The sequence below is a fragment of the Saccostrea cucullata genome, unplaced genomic scaffold (assembly GCF_032062105.1).
Source record: "Saccostrea cucullata isolate Sc308-1 unplaced genomic scaffold, CSIRO_AGI_Scuc_v1 ctg142, whole genome shotgun sequence".
Taxonomy (NCBI): Eukaryota; Metazoa; Mollusca; class Bivalvia; order Ostreida; family Ostreidae; genus Saccostrea; species Saccostrea cuccullata.
Window position 1 is genome coordinate 660,052 of NW_026939327.1, and position 18,735 is coordinate 678,786.

Genomic DNA, 18,735 nt, shown 5'->3' on the forward strand with positions numbered 1-18,735 from the left:
AATAATACTCATACTCAACATGTCCCTTACCTCCTTGTTGACTATCTCCTCCATAGTATATGGTATCTGACGACTTTTTACATGAATGGGTTTTGAACTTACCATCCTTATGTCATATTCAAGGACATTTGTAAGACCTGGCTTGTCTTGGAAAACATCACTGTACTGACCCAACAATTTCAACAACTTATCCCTGTTCTCTGTTGATAATGAAGGGTTTAATTTTACATTACTTCCACTAACCTTTGATTGAGGATACTCGTCTAGCTGGCCTTCTTGGTTTTCATCATCTACACAATCAACCACCGATGCTTTAACCAAACCAAGTACACCTGCATCACATGTCATCGAAACCTTGTCTGAAGTAGGTCTCTCAACATACCTCTTTAACAGATTTATGTGGAACGATTTGGTCTTACCTTGAACATCCAACTGGTAATCTACTCTGTTTACCTTTTTAGTTACCACAAAAGGTCCTTTCCACAGAAGCAATAACTTATTGTTATCATTTGGCAATAAAACTAATGCTCTCTCTCCTACCTTTAGACTTTTATGCCTTGTTTTCTTGTCATAGTGTTTTTTATACCTGGTAGACGACTTTTCTAAACTTTCCTTGGCTAAATCTGCCATAGACTGAAGTCTGTCTTTGAGATCCAGGACATATTGATAAGTAGTCTTCACATTGGGATCTGCAATATCCTTGGTCCATAACTCTTTCAAGATCGAAATTGGTCCATGAACTGATCGGCCATATACAAGCTCGAACGGAGAAAATCCAAGACTCTCCTGTGGAACTTCTCTATAGGCGAACAGAACTGCATTCAGGTACTTGTCCCAATCTTTAGGTCTTTCAGAACAAAGTCGCTTCAACATTTGTTTCAGAGTTCCGTTGAAACGTTCTACCAACCCATTACAGCTCGGAAGATATGGTGTTGTGGTCCATTGTCGAAGAGAAATAAGTCGACTCACCTCTGACATTAGAGAAGATGTAAATTGGCTTCCCATATCTGTCAACAGCTCACGGGGCACACCAATTCTCGAAAACATCTCCATTAGGGCCTTAGCAACTCTCTCTGTCTCGATGTTAGGCAAAGCAATAACTTCTGGATAGCGAGTAGCATAATCCACCAAAATATAACGGTTACCTTTGTTCGTGGTTGGGTAAAGTGGTCCAACAAGATTAACGGCAACTCTTTGGAAGGGCTCATCTATGAGTGGCATTCGCTCCAATGGCACTTTCTGTACCTTACCTTTGTGAACTGTGCGTTGACATATGTCACACGACTGGCAATAACGCTGATATGTTTTGGGTTCCTTTGCCATTTCAACCCACCTTTCAAAGTAACTACTCAATCAGACAGCAAATTGAGAAAAGGTTTCACACTGATCTGGCCTACATGATCTAAACTTCTTTTTTAAAACCATCATCGGTCAATTCAAACCGTTTCAATAAAGCTGTCTTAAGAGTAATGTAGTCAAGGGCATGAGTTTTTGGCATTAACGCATACACATCTAAAGCCTTTACCTTTAATAATGCACTAAGATTTATAGCCCAGTTTGAATGATCCCAACGCTGAGCCTCAGCATATCGTTCAAACCTAAGGAGAAAATTATCCATCTCATCATGAGAATCGTCAAAGAAAGGGAGTTTGGGTGTTTTGGGCAAAACATGACCAACTGTAAACTTTGACTCGTCTGAGAAAATAGGCTTTTGTTCTAATTTCATGTTCTCATTGTCATTTTTCATTTTCTCTCTCTCTAACTCAAAACTTAGTCTCTCTTTTTCAACCTCAGTCTGAGAATTTATCTTTATCTTATCTAACTCTCTCTGTGCTTGTCTCTCATCTCTCCGTAAAGCTTGCTGTTCTTTAATAAAATTTGTGAGATCTTCATCTTTGAGACCTAAACTCTCCCCAAATAATTTCAACTGGTTTAAATCATCAGACATGACTAGCACATGTGATGGAACAAATTTTGATTCGAACCTCACTTCACCTCTAACTACCTTAAAACCAGCAAAGCACTTACTAACCGCATAGCGATATTCTTTACATCCAGTTACGCGACTTGCACCATTGCTTACTCTGTCTTTACCAGAATGGTCTAACTCACTGAGACAGGTCCAACTCCTATTAGCACTTTTCCGAGGTCCCAAACAACCAGAATCCGGCTGATTCTCTACAACATGGAACAAACACAACAGAAAATGGGAAAATACAAAATAAAACAGCATGTAGAAAACATTGACCAAGCAGAGAAAATTTTCAACAAGAAGAGAAAAATGTCAGTTTTTTTTAACTTTACAAAATTAAACAAAATATTTTTGAAAACTTTGGATGGTTGTTACATAAAACAAGAAATTAATATTCTTAGGGAATCTTATCCCACTTCTGACACCAATTTGTCACCAATTGTCGAGCGGATTTACTATTTCTTTTTACTTTACTAAATTTAAATATAACTCAAATACTTTTTTTAAAGATAATTTACATATTTAATTACAATAAGTGTACAAATTCAACAAAGTCCGTTGCTGCTTATCCTATTGCGTCGTGCTACCGCCTTCCACAATACTGGCTAGAGGAACTCAAGGGCCCAAGGGTTGTTTCCCTTTTACGCACCACTTGGAACAGGCTGACTCACTACAATAAACTTATACCATGGATAGATGGAACCTGCTCCAACATACATATACAAGTTTTATTGATAAGCGCTTGTGGCTTGACACAAATACATACTTCACTCATCATCAAACTTGTGGATAATGTACACATCTTAGATAAGACTAATTACACAAACGAGTTGTTTAAACTATGCATACAACTCTTACACAAATGCAATATTGTGAATTGCTTCTACACGGACAAACTTTTATGACGGAAATTGTACACCATAGTTTAGAAATATTCAAATACGTGTTACTATACATAGAAATACAATTATAAACGAAACATACAAGCTTAAAATGATGAGAAATGCGGTTACTGGATGTTTTAGGACAAAATGAATGCAGAATGAAAATAATAAAGATAAAATTATAAACATAAACCTTACCTCAGAAAAGCTGGACCATAACATACAGGAAATACAGAGGAAGCCCTGCAAGTAATACTGGTACTCGGTGTAATTATAATTTCTTATTACAAAATATATCAGATATCTACATTTATGAGAGAGGGGTAAAAGCGTCCACCTCTCTGGACTGCCGTGTCCAAACTATCTTGCACGGACTGGCGGGTTTAAAGGTCCAGTGAATTTAGGTTCAATAAAGGTGTATACAGTGAAAACATGTCTAAAAACAAAGGGGTTCCACAAGGGATATTTACATAAAATTAAAATACGTCAACAATATCATAATATGGGGATTTTTAATGTGACAAAGGGTCCACGTGATAAAACTGCATTGTAAACCAAATCTTGACAGTTGATTTCTCTGAAATTCACACGACAAAAAATATGATATGCGTATATTTTGAGTTTAAACTCTTCAAATAAAATGTCCTTTCTTAATCCTATATGTTTTCATTGGTTTAACAATATGATATGATTAATTTCATATGTCTTACTGAAATCGTAGATAACTGTTTTGGTGAAATTGTTAAGTTACACATGTATTTGATTTCAAGTTAACTGTCTCGAACTAGTTTCTTCACACATTTCCGAACGAAAATCTTCAAACTTTCATCAACTTTTCATCAAAGATCGAACGTATTTCTAGTGCGTTTATGGCATTTCACATTGGTTGTCAAGAGAATAAAAAAAATTAGACAAAAATATTCTCACTATCATTGATCACAAGATACATTTCACAAAATATTACCACCCTTTTTTTCAGATGAATTCAAATGACTTCAAAGCGTAACCGTTTTGTAAGACAATTTACTCCTTGAGGAATTTTGTCAAATTTTGTTTTCTTCAGGAGATTAGGACACTTAACCCTCTTCATTTCCTAATAAAGTTTTTTAACTTGTTAACTATTTCTTAAATGTAATCATGTTTGATAATATCGTGTAAGAAGGTCAAAGTATTCCTAATCCGTCTATTTCGTGGGAGAAAGTTTGCATAAATTTTAAATTATTGATAGGTAGGGCAGATGCCAGGGACGGTGCCCTGACTAAGCTCCCTCTGTAACAATGCATAATAGTAGGCCCTACAGCACCACGCAGGGTGCCTTATTTTTAAAATACAAAGTCACACATAATTTTACATCTAATACAATGAACAGGTATAACAATTAAGTTGTATTGCATATAAATCAAATAAGATCACAGTTGTATTTTTATCTAAATCTGTATTGAGGAAAACGGGTAACACTTAACCGAAGCCAGTTAGCATATCTTATGTTAATTTTAGATTTCTGTTGAAGTTGCTCTTTTATTTCTTTAGATTTGAAAGATTAATTTCATTTCTTTCTTGAATTCTTTCAAGAATACTTAAGTAATAATATTTCTGTTTTCATACTTGATGCTGTTTCTTGTTTTCCATATTGACCACTTGTATATATAAATCACGGTGTTAATACAAATTCGAACATTTTTTGGTTCTCCAGCGAATCCAAATAAAACAATACATACATCAGATTTGATTGGATTCACTACAGGAAGTTTTAACATTATATTTTGTACCACTTTTAAAATTGGTTTTGACATGTTTACATTCATAAAATAAATGTTTCTGACTCTTAATATTTGATTTACGGAAGAAGTATTTATCATTTGAGAAACCCAATTTGCTTAATTTTTCTTCAATGTATGAGATGTTATGCAAACCTTTCCACTGAAATTCTTGAATCTTTTGTTTTAATCTAACTTCATGAATTGAGCCCCAAATTCTTTCCCATGTAATTTCAATTTGCAGGAAATTCTTCCATTTTTCTTGAGATTTGGAGTGATATCTTGTTTAATATTCTTTGTATATCTTTGAGTTTAATGTCTTCAAAATAGTTGAAATTTTTTGTTTTCCTTACAAATAAAAAAATTATCAAACATCATTAGAATGTACATGACCCTTTTATGTTTGAATTTAATACCTTAATGTGCTTAAGTACAATATTTTTCCAATTTTCGCATACGCAATTGAATTTGTAGATAAAAAGGTACAAAGCTATCGTAGAGTAATCCTTTATTCTGATGCTATAAGTATGGAAAAACAAAATTATATGTTATAATTCTTTTTTGAAAATCGTTATTTTGATTTTTTGATACATGAGGAAGGATATGGAGATAACGAACAGTATTCAATATCAAAGTCCATAAAACAATATAAAATAGGAGCAGAGCAAACACGGACCTCCGAAACATCAGACGTGGGATCAGGTGCCATGGAGGAGTGATCCTCCCCTGCTGACCGGTCTTTTGTATCAAAATTCCAGCAACAAATGCAACAGATATACTGTATACAAGAAAATCAACAGAAATTATAATACTTGTATTTTATACCTCAGTTAATGTACAGATAAGACATTTTTAAACATGCAAAAAACTTAAATATTACTTTATAACTTTATTTTATAAAACTACAGTATTTGGTCTTCCGGTGTCTCACATTATAATGGTATGCTTTAATTAGCTCTTAATAATTGCAAGAATTCTTACTCGACATCTCATAGAGCCTTATAGACAATTTTGTGAGTATTTGATGCAATTCTAAAATTACTTATTTCATATGTCAATCATTTCATGTTTAAAAAATCAATCATTTGATCGCTCAGAACTTTTACATCAAGATATGTATATTGCTTAACATGACAGGTTACAGATAATCAAATTAATCAATTCATGATAAATAAGGTTGTTTCAATTCAAAATTGAAGGTGGTGTAAAATGCTACCTTGCATTTCATTTAAATACCGAAAAATTTACAAGAGGCATAACTTAGTGCACTATTTACAAAGTTGTTCAATTTACAATAAATATTCCTCCGGTCGATCCGATGTTCCACTGAATTCCTAAAAAAGGAAACTTTGATCAAAAAGTTGTTTTTTCCTTTAATTTCAATAAAACATGTAACAGATTTCTATAAGAAAAATTCAGTTTTTGAAAAAGGTGGTTATACTTTCTATTTCAGCATTTATTATCTTTTAAATGAAAGTGGGAAAAGGTAGCTAATTTTATAAAAGTATCTTGATGAAAAAAATGTATCCATGTTCTTGATCACATTTACGTTGTTTTGAAAAAAAGAAGTCTTTTCCTGTGGTTCTCAATTCAACATTGACAAATATCAACAATATTTTCTCAATAAACATATTCACTTTCATTCCTATATTTAACGGTAATTCGATATATCCGTTTGAACTTATTTTGAAGGATTGACAGAATCTGATATATCTGAAGAAAATGAAGCTAAACGTGAAAATTTTTTTTTCTACTGTTAACTTCCCTTTCTTATACAATAGGTTCCCCATTGTTTTGTGGTTTGATATATTTTTCCAACAAGTTAACAATGGACTTGAAATTTTGCGAGAAGCAATGACTTTTACAGTTGAAGGTTTACTTGGACATATAAACCAGTATCATGCACGGAGGTACAGAATTAATAATAGATAACCAAACCTTTTTTCTAGTGGTCAAAGGTATGGTGATAAGGGCACTAACATATGAAGACCGGGAGTTGAGTTCAAGGAAAACTTATAAGTGCTTTGAAATAACCCATTATATTCTTTGATATAAGTGTTGAGATAATTATTTATATCAAAAAGGAGATTCAGTATATTGTCCCTTTGTCAACGTAACAAGTCAACTGTAAAAGTCAGCGCTCCTCGCAAAAGTCCAATATTCCTGAGTCTTGAGTCGGGGATAATAAAAAAACATTAGCTACATTAGCTTTTTTTTTTTTGCAGAACCGGATTTTATTGAGCAAACTTGTAGGTTATTTATTTGAAATAGGCATTCAATGTTCTTGAGCCAAGTTATAACTAAACAAAAAAATTCTGTGTTAAATGTAATTACCCTCCTGTATTTTACTCACCATTTCACACAATTTCGACTTTGTTTCCTCTATTATGGCCCATCTGTTAAAGAAAGAAGAAATATTATTTAATTTCTAGTGACAATTAATTTAAAAAAGATAGATAAATATTGGATGAATAACTAATTAGACAATGGAAGCAATTAGCATGTCAAAGATCAATAATGGATAAATAATTAATCATTCTTTTTTAAATATATGGAAAAATAAAAAAAAAAAGCAGCGGATCCAGAGGACCACGATAAGGAAGGGTTAAACTGTTCCTCTCAAAGTAGTCCAAGTTATTAAATAAAGACCTTAACGACGTTCGATCCTGATATTTAAAGTCAAACTTTTTTTGCCAAGTATATTTTTTAGTTTCTACATACATAGTTTGATTAAAATTCAAATAAAAAAACACGGGTCAACATGCTTCTTTTGGCGCTACAGTACATTTAATATGACCTTTTTGCACTGAAATTTGTGTCTAATTAAAAATTACATCTACGACGTTTTCCCTTCAATATTTTTATCCAATTGATGCATGAAACAAAATGAACTCTAAGTCTGTTTGAAAAAAGACACTTTAAAATTGTGATTAAGAAAAAGTTTCAAATTGCTTCGCATAATCAATTATTTGACCTTTCTGCACTAATAAAAGTGAATTTTCTGGCATTGAAAATTTAATAAGGAAGAAAATTATTTTAAAGTCTTAAACTTTTTCTGATTTTGAGCAAATAGGTCAAAGTTATCTTGATTATTTAGAAAAGAACATTAAAAGTGGGGGTCTATGATATGAATTTTCAAATATTACATAAAAATTGTCAATTTTACGTTAAAATTGATTCAATTTTTTCCCAGATTTTCAGAATATATTTACTATATTTGTCACACTTTTTGAAAGAATTCATAAGAAATAATTTACTAGATATTTCAGAACCAGCACAACACGTTTTACTGCAAAAAACAGCTTTGTGTGCAACCAGCATGGAGAAATAGGAATCCAAAATTAAAAGCACTGTTATTGTTCAAAGGGGGAAAACTGATCATTTTCGTCTTAAAAATTTCCGCCACAAAATCCCTAGCTTAATTCTACTTGAATGGAATTTAATCGCAGTTTTTTCATTGAATATAGTTCAATTTGCATTGTAGAATTCAGATTTAATGTTAGATCTTAAAAATGATGCAAAATTTTATAAATAAAGGACATGTAATGACATGTAATAACAAACATATTTTATTTGAAAATTATTGAAACTATGAATTTTCAGAGTTTATTATAACAAATTTTGCACCTGTGAAATGTTAAGTGGCTTTCTAAAGTTATTGTTATTGTTAATGTTTACGTTTCGCCGGGTGTGTTCGATCACTGAGCACTTAATATTTTTCATTAATACACAACAAAGTTTCTTCTTTTATTAAGTATTAAGGGCAAAGTTAATTTTGTGAATGTACAAGGACGTGTCATTCAAAAAAAACGTCCTGAAATTCATTTGGAAGAAAAACTTATCTTAACTGTGCACTAAGATTGTTGCATGGCTTGATTTGCAGGAGTAGAAAACTTTTTCAAAGAAATGTTGTATTTTCACTTTGTAAATTATAACCCCCCCCCCCACACACACACACACACACACACACACCCTCCCTAATGCACACATATACGACAAAACCCTTCACCAAGGACTGGTGAAAAATTCTAGAGAGAGAGAGAGATAGAGAGTTTGCCATGATTCGTTTTTTTAAAGGTTTGATTGTGTTTTTTGGTTTGCTTGCTGGTTCTTATCATTCAAAACATAATGTTTCAAACTTTTTTGATGTTAAGTTGTTACAGATTTTTTGCGTTCCTTTTGGAAACTAAATACTAAAGGATTATTATTACATATTACATTATTACTCTACAATTTAAACAATTACAGGATATGTTTGTAATTAATACTCATATTTCTACTGTGAGGAATGTTACACTGAAGATCAAATGTTCTCTTTAATCTACTGACTGTTATAATTTCATCAAATAGCAATTATCTGATTAATTAAGAACCGAGCAGAATGTGTTACATTATAAATTTTCTTCGATTTTATAATCAATGTGTTAAAACTATATATTTTTTAATTATATTTAGAGACCGTTCATGATCAAAATAAAAGTGTTACCTTAAGGTGGAGTGCAAGTTTCTTCTATAAAGTTCTGTCCCTGGCAATCTTTTCCGCCATGCTGTGGAGAAGGATTGGTACATGTGCGAGTTTTGAATCTTTTCCACCCTTCATTTACCTCTTTATATATTTTTATTAAAATTCAGACAGCTCCATTCAGCGACCATGTTTATAATCAATCCATAGAATTTTCAACTTTAAGAGAATTTCTTTTTATCAATAAATAAATACTTTATATATTTTTATTAAAATTCATTGATGATTTTTATTTTTACTTGTAGCATATCATGTATGGAACAAAAATCCTTTCCTATATATTTTTTATTTATATTTAGAGACTGTTCATAAAGGATCAAAATAAAAGTGTTACCTCATATTTCTACTCTGTGGAATGTTACACTGAATATCAAATGTTCTCTTTAATCTACTGACTGTTATAATTTCATCAAATAGAAATTATCTGATTAATAATTCCCGGAATGTGTTACATTATAAATCTTTTCCAGTATGCCATGCTGTCATGATCAAAATATAAGGACGTGGAGTGCAACATGTGCCATGTTGGAGAAGGATTGGTACATGTGCGAGTTTTAGATCTTTTCCACCCTTCATTTACCTCAGTACATTCGCTCCATTCAGACCAGTCTGCCCATCCACCATCAACTTTAAGAGAATTTCTTTTTATCAATAAATAAATACTTTATATATTTTTATTAAAATTCATTTATGATTTTTATTTTTACTTGTAGTATATCATGTATGGAACAAAGTATCTTCCTCATAAAAAGCGACATAATTCATGTTTAGTATTCATGCTATAATTATGATGGTTCTTATCATTCAAAACATAATGTTACAATCTTTTTTGATGTTATGGTGTTACAGATTTTTTGCGTTCCTTTTGGAAACTAAATACTAAAGGATTATTATTACATATTACATTATTACTCTACAATTTTATCAATTACAGGATCTGTTTGTAATCAAGACTCATATTTCTACTCTGAGCAATGTTACACTGAATATCAAATGTTCTCTTTAATCTACTGACTGTTATAATTTCATCAAATAGCAATTATCTGATTAATTAAGAACCGAGCGGAATGTGTTACATTATAAATTTTCTTCGATTTTATAATCAATCCAGTATGTTAATATCCTTTCCTATATATTTTTTAATTATATTTAGAGACCGTTCATGATCAAAATATAAGTGTTACCTTCAGGTGGAGTGCAAATTTGTTCTATAATGTACACTCCCTGGCATTTTTCTCCGCCATGCTGTGGAGAAGGATTGGTACATGTGCGACTTTTAGATCTTTTCCACACTTCATTTACCTCAGTACAATTGCTCCATTCAGACCAGTCTGCCCATCCACCATCAACTTTAAGAGAATTTCTTTTTATCAATAAATAAATACTTTATATATTTTTATTTCAATTCATTTATGATTTTTATTTTTACATGTAGTACATGTATATCATGTATGGAACAAAGTATCTTCCTCATAAAAAGCGACATAATTCATGTTTAGTATTCATGATATGATTATTTTAAAATCGCCCACTAGTGATTAAACTTTCAAAAAGCAGACATATTTTACATCATATCTTTAGTATTTTTCATAACATTCTGGGTTTGGCTACAAAACGGCCAATGATGCTTAATTTCAATGCATTTCATATCTATTCTCCAAAATACGATCTTCGTATGTAAGAATTAACTTCTTTTTTCTTTATCTTTTATATCTGATGGTTTAATTCATAGCCTTTAATACAACTGTCAATAACGTATTCATATTCATAGACATGACACCTCTTGTTGATGTTTCGCACAAGGAAGGCAATTTCTTTGAGCAATCTTGTGGATAAGTGTTGGGATAAAGTGTTCCATCCTCCTTCACTTTAACTGCTACACAGTGATGACGTCTTGGGTTGCTACTTAGGTCTCCACCTGACATAAAACATGTAGATGTCTTATCTTTGTCATGAAATATAATGCAAAATTAAAACGTATCATATTTTCATGATCCTTTACTTTTAAACTTTTAAGTTGATTTTCATAATAAAATTTATATTATGAATATCTGCATATAATGGTGTGTTTCATTGATGAAACACGTGAATGTCCCAATTGCATAAGAAATTATTCATGTAGGTGGCTTTGAATAACTAACAAACACTTATTTATTAATAAAGGAAAGGGATCACGGATTTTTTGGGAGGGAGGGTGCACAAACTTAAACAAATGTGTCAATCGTAGTTTTTTTAGACGTGTAAGTAAAAGTACATAACTTGTCAAAAATTGAAGAAAAAAACTATTGCATTATGTTGAACGGGGGGAAGGGGCTGATGCAAATCGCCATCTTGATCCGGACATTGAATTAAAAGGTTATTTTCTTGTAAACGTAAATATACAAGTATGTAAATTTAAAAGACAAGTTAAAGCCATGTGGGTTTATTGGATACAGTAAGATGCCGAAATAAACAACCCATTGTCCAACTTATTTGTGTAAGAAAAATATACAGCGGAATTTCCTGCTTTAAAGAGGAATCAAAAGTTTTTTATAATGTTGATGCATGTTTACCAGGATGACTCCAGTATTCGTAGCTTTGTCTGTAAAATCCTGTCCAAAATGCACGATATTTGACAGAATCAGTCAAGTCTGTATAATGACCAACTATGTCTGTCTTCAAAGTACCACACAGTCTGACAGCCTCAGTCCAGGTCACCTCGGTAGTTGATACTTGGCCGTCTAAAATAAAATTACTTTTAAGAACTCAGTTTAAATTTTACAGCAAAAAAAGTCCGTCCTACTCGTGGAAAGCCATTTGGTTTGTACAGTTTTATGCTAGTAAGAACATTGTTTTATGTGTAAGAAAAAACGTAAGTATCATTTCTATTTACCTTTATTTTATGATAATAAATCATATATGTGTACATTTCTTTACTTACTAGCACAGATATACCCTATTCTATTCAGACAGGAAGAAAACTGATGATGTAGCGGAAGTGATCCTAGATATCTCACAGCAGCGCAATTTCCGAAATCATGGGCTGAAAAAAGGGAAAACAGAGTCAATGTTTTCATAACTTTTCCTGTATTAACTTATTTTACTACACCATTTAATCTTTTGCTAGAACAAGTTTAAATAGTGTCATAATTATATTTGTGACAACAACTTTGCTGCACCTTACTTCGAATAAAAGAGAAAAAAATTTACACGTATGAGATTTAGAACCTCACACCGAACAATCTGTAAAGGAATTTAAGGAATCACTGTCTAGTTCGTATAGTATGCCAGGGCATCAACGATAGTGGGAAACATGGGATAATTTGCATAACGGGCGAATCCCACTATCGTTGATGTCCCTGGCATACTATACGAACTACAGAGTGATTTCTTATATTTCCATTTCATTGTGAAATAAAATTGTAAATTTATATTTTAAAACTGTAGACATAGATTTAAATTACACGAGGACTTTCTTGCCAATTTCCATAGCCCTTACCCAATGACGCCAAACACAAAGGTAGCCGCACGAGATATTCATGCATATTTGGCCTCCTTAGCCTCAGACACAAAGACAGATGCGCACGAGATTTGCATGCATATTAGGCCTCCCTATCTCCTGATATTTCGACCTGCCTAATTTACATTCCGGTAGAATTATCAAGAAATTAACTCCGCTAAGTTTCAAAGAGATAACACAGAGACAAAAAAGAAATGAAAAAATATAATTATTAACTCTTATATCATATCATTGAATAATTCATTAATTGGTAATTGAGGATGTCCTTCAAATTAACGTTTTACCGTATGTTGATGGACTTTGTTTGTTGTATTGGTACACCACCACACTTCCGATCAATGGTGCTCCAAACAGTTCACCGGGGTACTCTGGCAAAGTCTCATAAAAGCACAATTCATCTTCCCTGCGGAACTCTTCTAGATTGGTGTAACAGTAACATGTGGTTTTCTATTTAAATATTTTAAAAAAAACAATCATAACACGTTATCTGATATACTAGTATGACATGATAATATTTCCTTGGGGTCAATTCTTTCTCTGATAAAACGGATTGAAATGGAGAATATGTTATTGTACCAGTATTTCTATTATAAATACTAAAACAAAAGTTGAATCAAAGCTTTGATCAAGACAAAACTGCTTGATTTATTGCTGACAGTCAATGTTATTTATTGTGCATTTGACTCCGGCCATAACAAAAAAGTACAAGCAACTAAGTTTTATACATTAATCTCCTACAAGATAAGCATAAGCATTAGCATCTAGCTAGAAGTAGCAACCTCTTAATAATAAGACGTCTTAAAGGTGCATATATAGACACAAATTTGAAGTTAATATTTTCTCAAATTTTCTGTATAATATCACAACTTATATGTTGCAATAGCATTTCAGTCGAAAATATAAAAAAGAAATCTTATTTCATCTTAATGCTATTGAAACTTTAAATTTCTGGACGGGTTTGATTAACACATCTTTGCATTTTCACAAATTTTAATTCTTAACGTTCGAAAGCAAATCCACTTTCTCAAGTATCGTCATTCCAAAATCTGCTTACCACAACTGCACGGACTTATAATATACAGTGCGTATTTTTTGCTTTCGAAAATTTCTACTCTGAATTTTCTGGATTACAATTGTAATGTTGTTCATTACTACACAACAAGATTGCCGCTTTTCATAAGTATTAAGAAAAAAAAATTAATTTGTCACAAGAAAAGAAAGAGATATCTATTTTTATGATAATTATCTGGTAGTAACAAAAACAATCAATCCATGGTTTAGAAAAAAAATTATAAAGATTTTATACGAATAAATCTTGTAATAAGATTTTCTTGTAAAAACTAGATCTTCTGTCGTGAAAATGGGATATGTTCGCTTAATGATGGTAATTTTTTTTTGTAATAATAATTTTTTTTGTAATAATGACATTGAGGTCAAAATTTGCAGTTCTCCATCGACAAGTTGTGGCGATTCGACCATAAACAAACAATATACATGTATTTTTTCTTAAATACAAAATCATTTTTACGAAATTATCAGATCATTTCTTATTATTTAATCGTTGTTATGAAGCCATTCCACCTTAAAGTAAGATGTACAAGTTTTACATTTTTTGCCTCTTCTATTTGTGATCTTTAGAAAAAGAATTCAGAAAGGAAAATATATTAAACACTAAATTAGAGCCAGAGAGATGATATAATTTGTTCCTAGTATTTTTTTTACCGATATGCCTATTGACGTAATACCATCGTAGTCTTCACAATAAGCAAAACAGTCATATGTGCGTTTTCCATGAGATGCAGAATTCTCAAAATCAAGATGTGCAGTAGCATCAAAGGTCTCAAAGCATCCTTCAATAAGAAAATCAAAAACTCTCTTAGATCTCTATTCCATACCAATGAATAAAAAGCATATTCAATTAAATTAAATGCTTAATCGCTTTTAAAAGAATTATGTATTAAGCAGATTATTTTAAATTTGGATATTTTCTTTTACAAAAAGAGGAAAAGTCATTACTTTAAGACATAACTTTATAAAATTAAAATACCATAACCAGGCATCCATTACGAAAGCCATGAAGGGACACGTCGATTTCTCAAAAAAGTAAAAATAATTTGAGATCTCGAATTGCAAAAACCGTTCCCAAGGATAATCAATTCGTTACCTCGGTTTATAATTCGAGATCTCGAAATACCCAAACCATTCCCACAGATTATCAATTCGTTCCCTCGGTTTATTTTTCGAGATCTCGAAGTACATTATCCGATCCCACAGATTACCAATTCGTTCCCTCGATTTATAATTCGAAATCTCGAATTACATAATTCGTTTTCACAGATTATTAATTCGAGATCTCGATTTGTAACATCAGTCTAATGATTTTGGCAATCTGTGCTCTCGAATTTCAATAAAAATATTTATACGAATACATCCATCCATTTCATTTGAATCAATTAATGCGTTCTATGTATTTGTTTCAGCAACCGGTCGTTCCGAATCTCTTTTATAACTAAGTCAACCTATATTTTTTGCAGGAAAAAATTACACATTTACTTTAACTAGGTATTTCAATAATTATAATATAAAATAACTAAGAGTTTAAAAACTTGTTTGTACAAATATATCAGTACTATGATATATGGATTTGAAAAAATTTTCATGTAATTTTCTCAATTTTGGACCGTAATATGTAATAAAAGGTAGGATGTAAACTACTACAATATTCTTTTCATTAACACGTATTGCCATTTCTGATATGTACAGATAAACAATGTTAATGAAATCATGGGAAGGGTTTACATTCCGAGGGAACGAATTGTTTAAAATGAGAGAATGAATTACAATCCGAGATAACGGATTGTGTAATTTGAGGGAACGATTTTATAATCTGTGAGAACATATTGTCAATTCGAGAGAACAGATTGTACAGAATAACTCGAGAACTCGGTTTAATTTTATACATTTTTTAAAAAATATCCGATGTTCCTTCATGGCTTTCGTAAATTTATAGATATGCACACACTACTACCTAAGAGTGTTAACCATGGGGTTTGGTGAACATCTGCCCCTATCCAGAAAAGCTGATTCTGACGGAAACTGGAAGGCCGTGTTGGTACCCTGAATTCTGCAATGCTGAAGTCTTTATTTTCCCAGGCTCCCAGTTGCTGACAATTTGCAGAAGACTCGTGCCAGCTTCTGTGTGCTGTGTCATAGTAGACACCTAATGATGAATAAAAGACATGAAATCACAATTCTATTTGGAAACTTTCGAATGTCTTTTTTTTTGGACAGCACACTTTCTAAAAACATTGATTTGTAATTTTCTCATACAAAGGCTTTCATCGACTTTTAATTTCTTCTTATTAGAGAATATTGTTGGTAATATTTATGCCTCATTTTCCATATTAGAACAATAAATTTAGCCTTAGATATCTTTTCGATAATATTCTTATTTAAACTTCTAGTGTAATTTTTTTTAAGTAGAAGTTTGTCTTGGACTATAACACTTACCTCTATCGTCAGATCGAACAACTGAGAGCCAAAAAACCGAGAGCAAAATACCAAGCGTGTGAGACATTGTGGTAATCTTCAGAGGGTCCCGGGAAAACAGACAACCTGCCACTGAGGAAAGCAGATTATGTGTTGTTCAAAATCCGGCATTTCTTATATACGTATAAATAACCAGGATCACACAGATTGCAAAATCCCGATTTTTCAACTTTGTGTAAGCTATATCCTTGTTTTCCATCCTGAAAGTAAATTTAGTTCCTAATTGGATATGTATTATTACAGGCCTATTGCGTGTGATTATCTGAGATAGAAAAATAACGATGAGAATTACAGACATATGCCATGATTTTTATATAATTTTTACCTTTTTAAAAATTGGATGACAATTGTGATATTGTTAAATTGACTCTTAAATGTGTTCTAATTGTATTTAATATAAAAATCGTGCATAATTGCGGAAAAATACACTATAAAGCCATGATGGATTGTGTTAAGTTTTTCACTATTTTATCACTACATGTAAATCATAACGTTGTAAATATATACAGACATTTTAAGTCAAAAAGTTGATAGATAGAAATGTGTTTAACGTCAGGGTCTCTTACAGAACATATGTACACGATGATATTAACCCATTTATGAGAAGGAAAACAGACTAGATTGTATTAAAACATGCAACAGCGTTAATGCTTTCTATGAAGAAATCCACGAAAAATCGACGTGTGTAAAAATATTTTTTTTTGAAATACTGATTTATTTTAGAGAAGCTTAATTACTAGCTTACTTTTATATTTATTGATAGAATAACATTGCAACTCAGTATTGCATCTAGTTTTGTCACCTTATTTGAAAGTCACGTGATAAATACGTATAATGTGTACTAAATGTAGGTCATACACTAAGGATGACTGCACTTAAGGATATGCGAAAATTACATCAAAATAAACTTTCAAAACAGACATTTTTCTTTTAATTGCAGGAATGGTGTACATATAATCCTGTCAACATATGGTTGAAATATTGCTGATTTAGCGTAAAACAACGAAAAAAAATTAACATATAATCTACAATTTTACCTATCTACAATTAATAAAAGTATGTATTTACGTATGTACGAATGTATTTTCTAAGGCGGGGTCATCACATACAATTTTTTCAATCTCCGTACGATAATGAGGACGCCCACTTTTTTACTAACTTTATACATAGTTAGCACATATTTGTTCATGGTTCTTTTAACAGTAGTTGTTTATTTGCATTTGTAATGTTGTGTTTAAGGACATTAATAGATAAACATGCGCTTGTGGTTTTAAAGAGGAAAAACTGTTTTTTCTTACACTTGCTCTCTCTGTCGTAACCATGCAAGGATTGTGACACGTTGAATATTAAAATTTACCACGTGAAATTTTTCCTCAAGTAATTTTTTGAATACTAAATTCCTTCAAGTGACTTATAAGTAGCATGTATCTAGGACTCTGTGTTTGAACACGTTAAATAGTCAACTGTCGAGTCAAAACATTCTTTTTCACTTACATGGATGGGCTCACAAGTTTTAAATCTTTAGTAAATAATGTAATTGTGCTATAAAGAATAAATAGGAAGTTGGAAATTAGATATTTCGTATTTTTTAATATGTCATTGTTATTCATCCAGTCTAATTCTAGATCCATTCTCACAATGTTAGTTCCACCTCTCATACAGATGTGATGTTCAATCAAGAGCAGATAAATGTAAATTGCCTGTTTTTGGAAAGCTTTAAGTACAATAAAAACAACAAAATGAAATTAGTTATTGTATTTAAAGGCAGAGATTTTAAGCACCGCCTTAAAACAAATATCTGATCTGGGTAGCCCTGTCAATCAGGTGCATGAAGGTCCATCATTGGATGCTGGAACTTGATTGACATTTACTTACTGGTCCCTGTGTATACCCTGTACGCCTTGTTTGGCACTCGTGGGGACCTTCAAATTAACTTTTGATCCTTTGATATTTACCAAACAGGGTAAAGAGAAATTGTATTACAAAAAAATGAAAAATTTTGGCTTGCATGATTATATGAATTATATATAATATTTATATTTGAAAGGATTTTCATATAATATATTTTTTTTAGATTAAACTTTAACACTTAAAAACTTTTTTTTCTGATGAAATTTCTAATTATATTGATTTTTTAAAATATGCTATATAGTAACGTAAAGTGAAAGTGTTATTAAGTTTAGAGCAACACTGTGTGAAATGATTAAATTTGAAAATATCTATAAATGAAATATAAATAAAATATTCATAAAATCACGGGTAACATATTTTTCATTTTATTTAGATAAGAATTTACAAGGGATCTTGGTGTTTTTTTTTTTTTTTTTTTTTTTTTTTTTTGCATTTTTCATGGTGACAAAGAATAGGTTAAACCTAGATATTTTTTTTAATTAAATGTAGTTGATTAATAAGGCTCTTGTTTTATTTAATAGATGGGATCCTGGGGGTGAATAAAACATTAAGTCTAATTTGGTTGTTACTGGAGGGTTTTTTAAATTAACACATCTAAAATAACCTTTGATGTAATATATGAAGTTATAGTATGATATCAT

General features: G+C 31.4%; 1 protein-coding gene and 1 long non-coding RNA gene across 2 annotated transcripts; both read right to left on the reverse strand.

The window, feature by feature from the left end:
• Positions 1 to 5,106: 5,106 nt before the first annotated feature.
• Positions 5,107 to 9,221, reverse strand: LOC134252852 (uncharacterized). Its single transcript, XR_009989031.1, has 3 exons — positions 9,100 to 9,221; positions 6,967 to 7,009; positions 5,107 to 5,947 (listed from the first exon to the last, which is right to left on the reverse strand). It is a non-coding gene; the product is annotated as an uncharacterized LOC134252852 (long non-coding RNA).
• Positions 9,222 to 9,583: 362 nt separating this feature from the next.
• LOC134252860 (uncharacterized) lies at positions 9,584 to 16,375 on the reverse strand. Its single transcript, XM_062735405.1, has 9 exons — positions 16,145 to 16,375; positions 15,663 to 15,854; positions 14,357 to 14,484; positions 12,919 to 13,081; positions 12,056 to 12,157; positions 11,688 to 11,855; positions 10,916 to 11,053; positions 10,320 to 10,484; positions 9,584 to 9,762 (listed from the first exon to the last, which is right to left on the reverse strand). The coding sequence occupies exons 1-9, from the start codon at positions 16,209 to 16,211 to the stop codon at positions 9,584 to 9,586; spliced, it is 1,302 nt and encodes a 433-aa protein (XP_062591389.1). The 5' UTR covers positions 16,212 to 16,375.
• Positions 16,376 to 18,735: the final 2,360 nt, after the last annotated feature.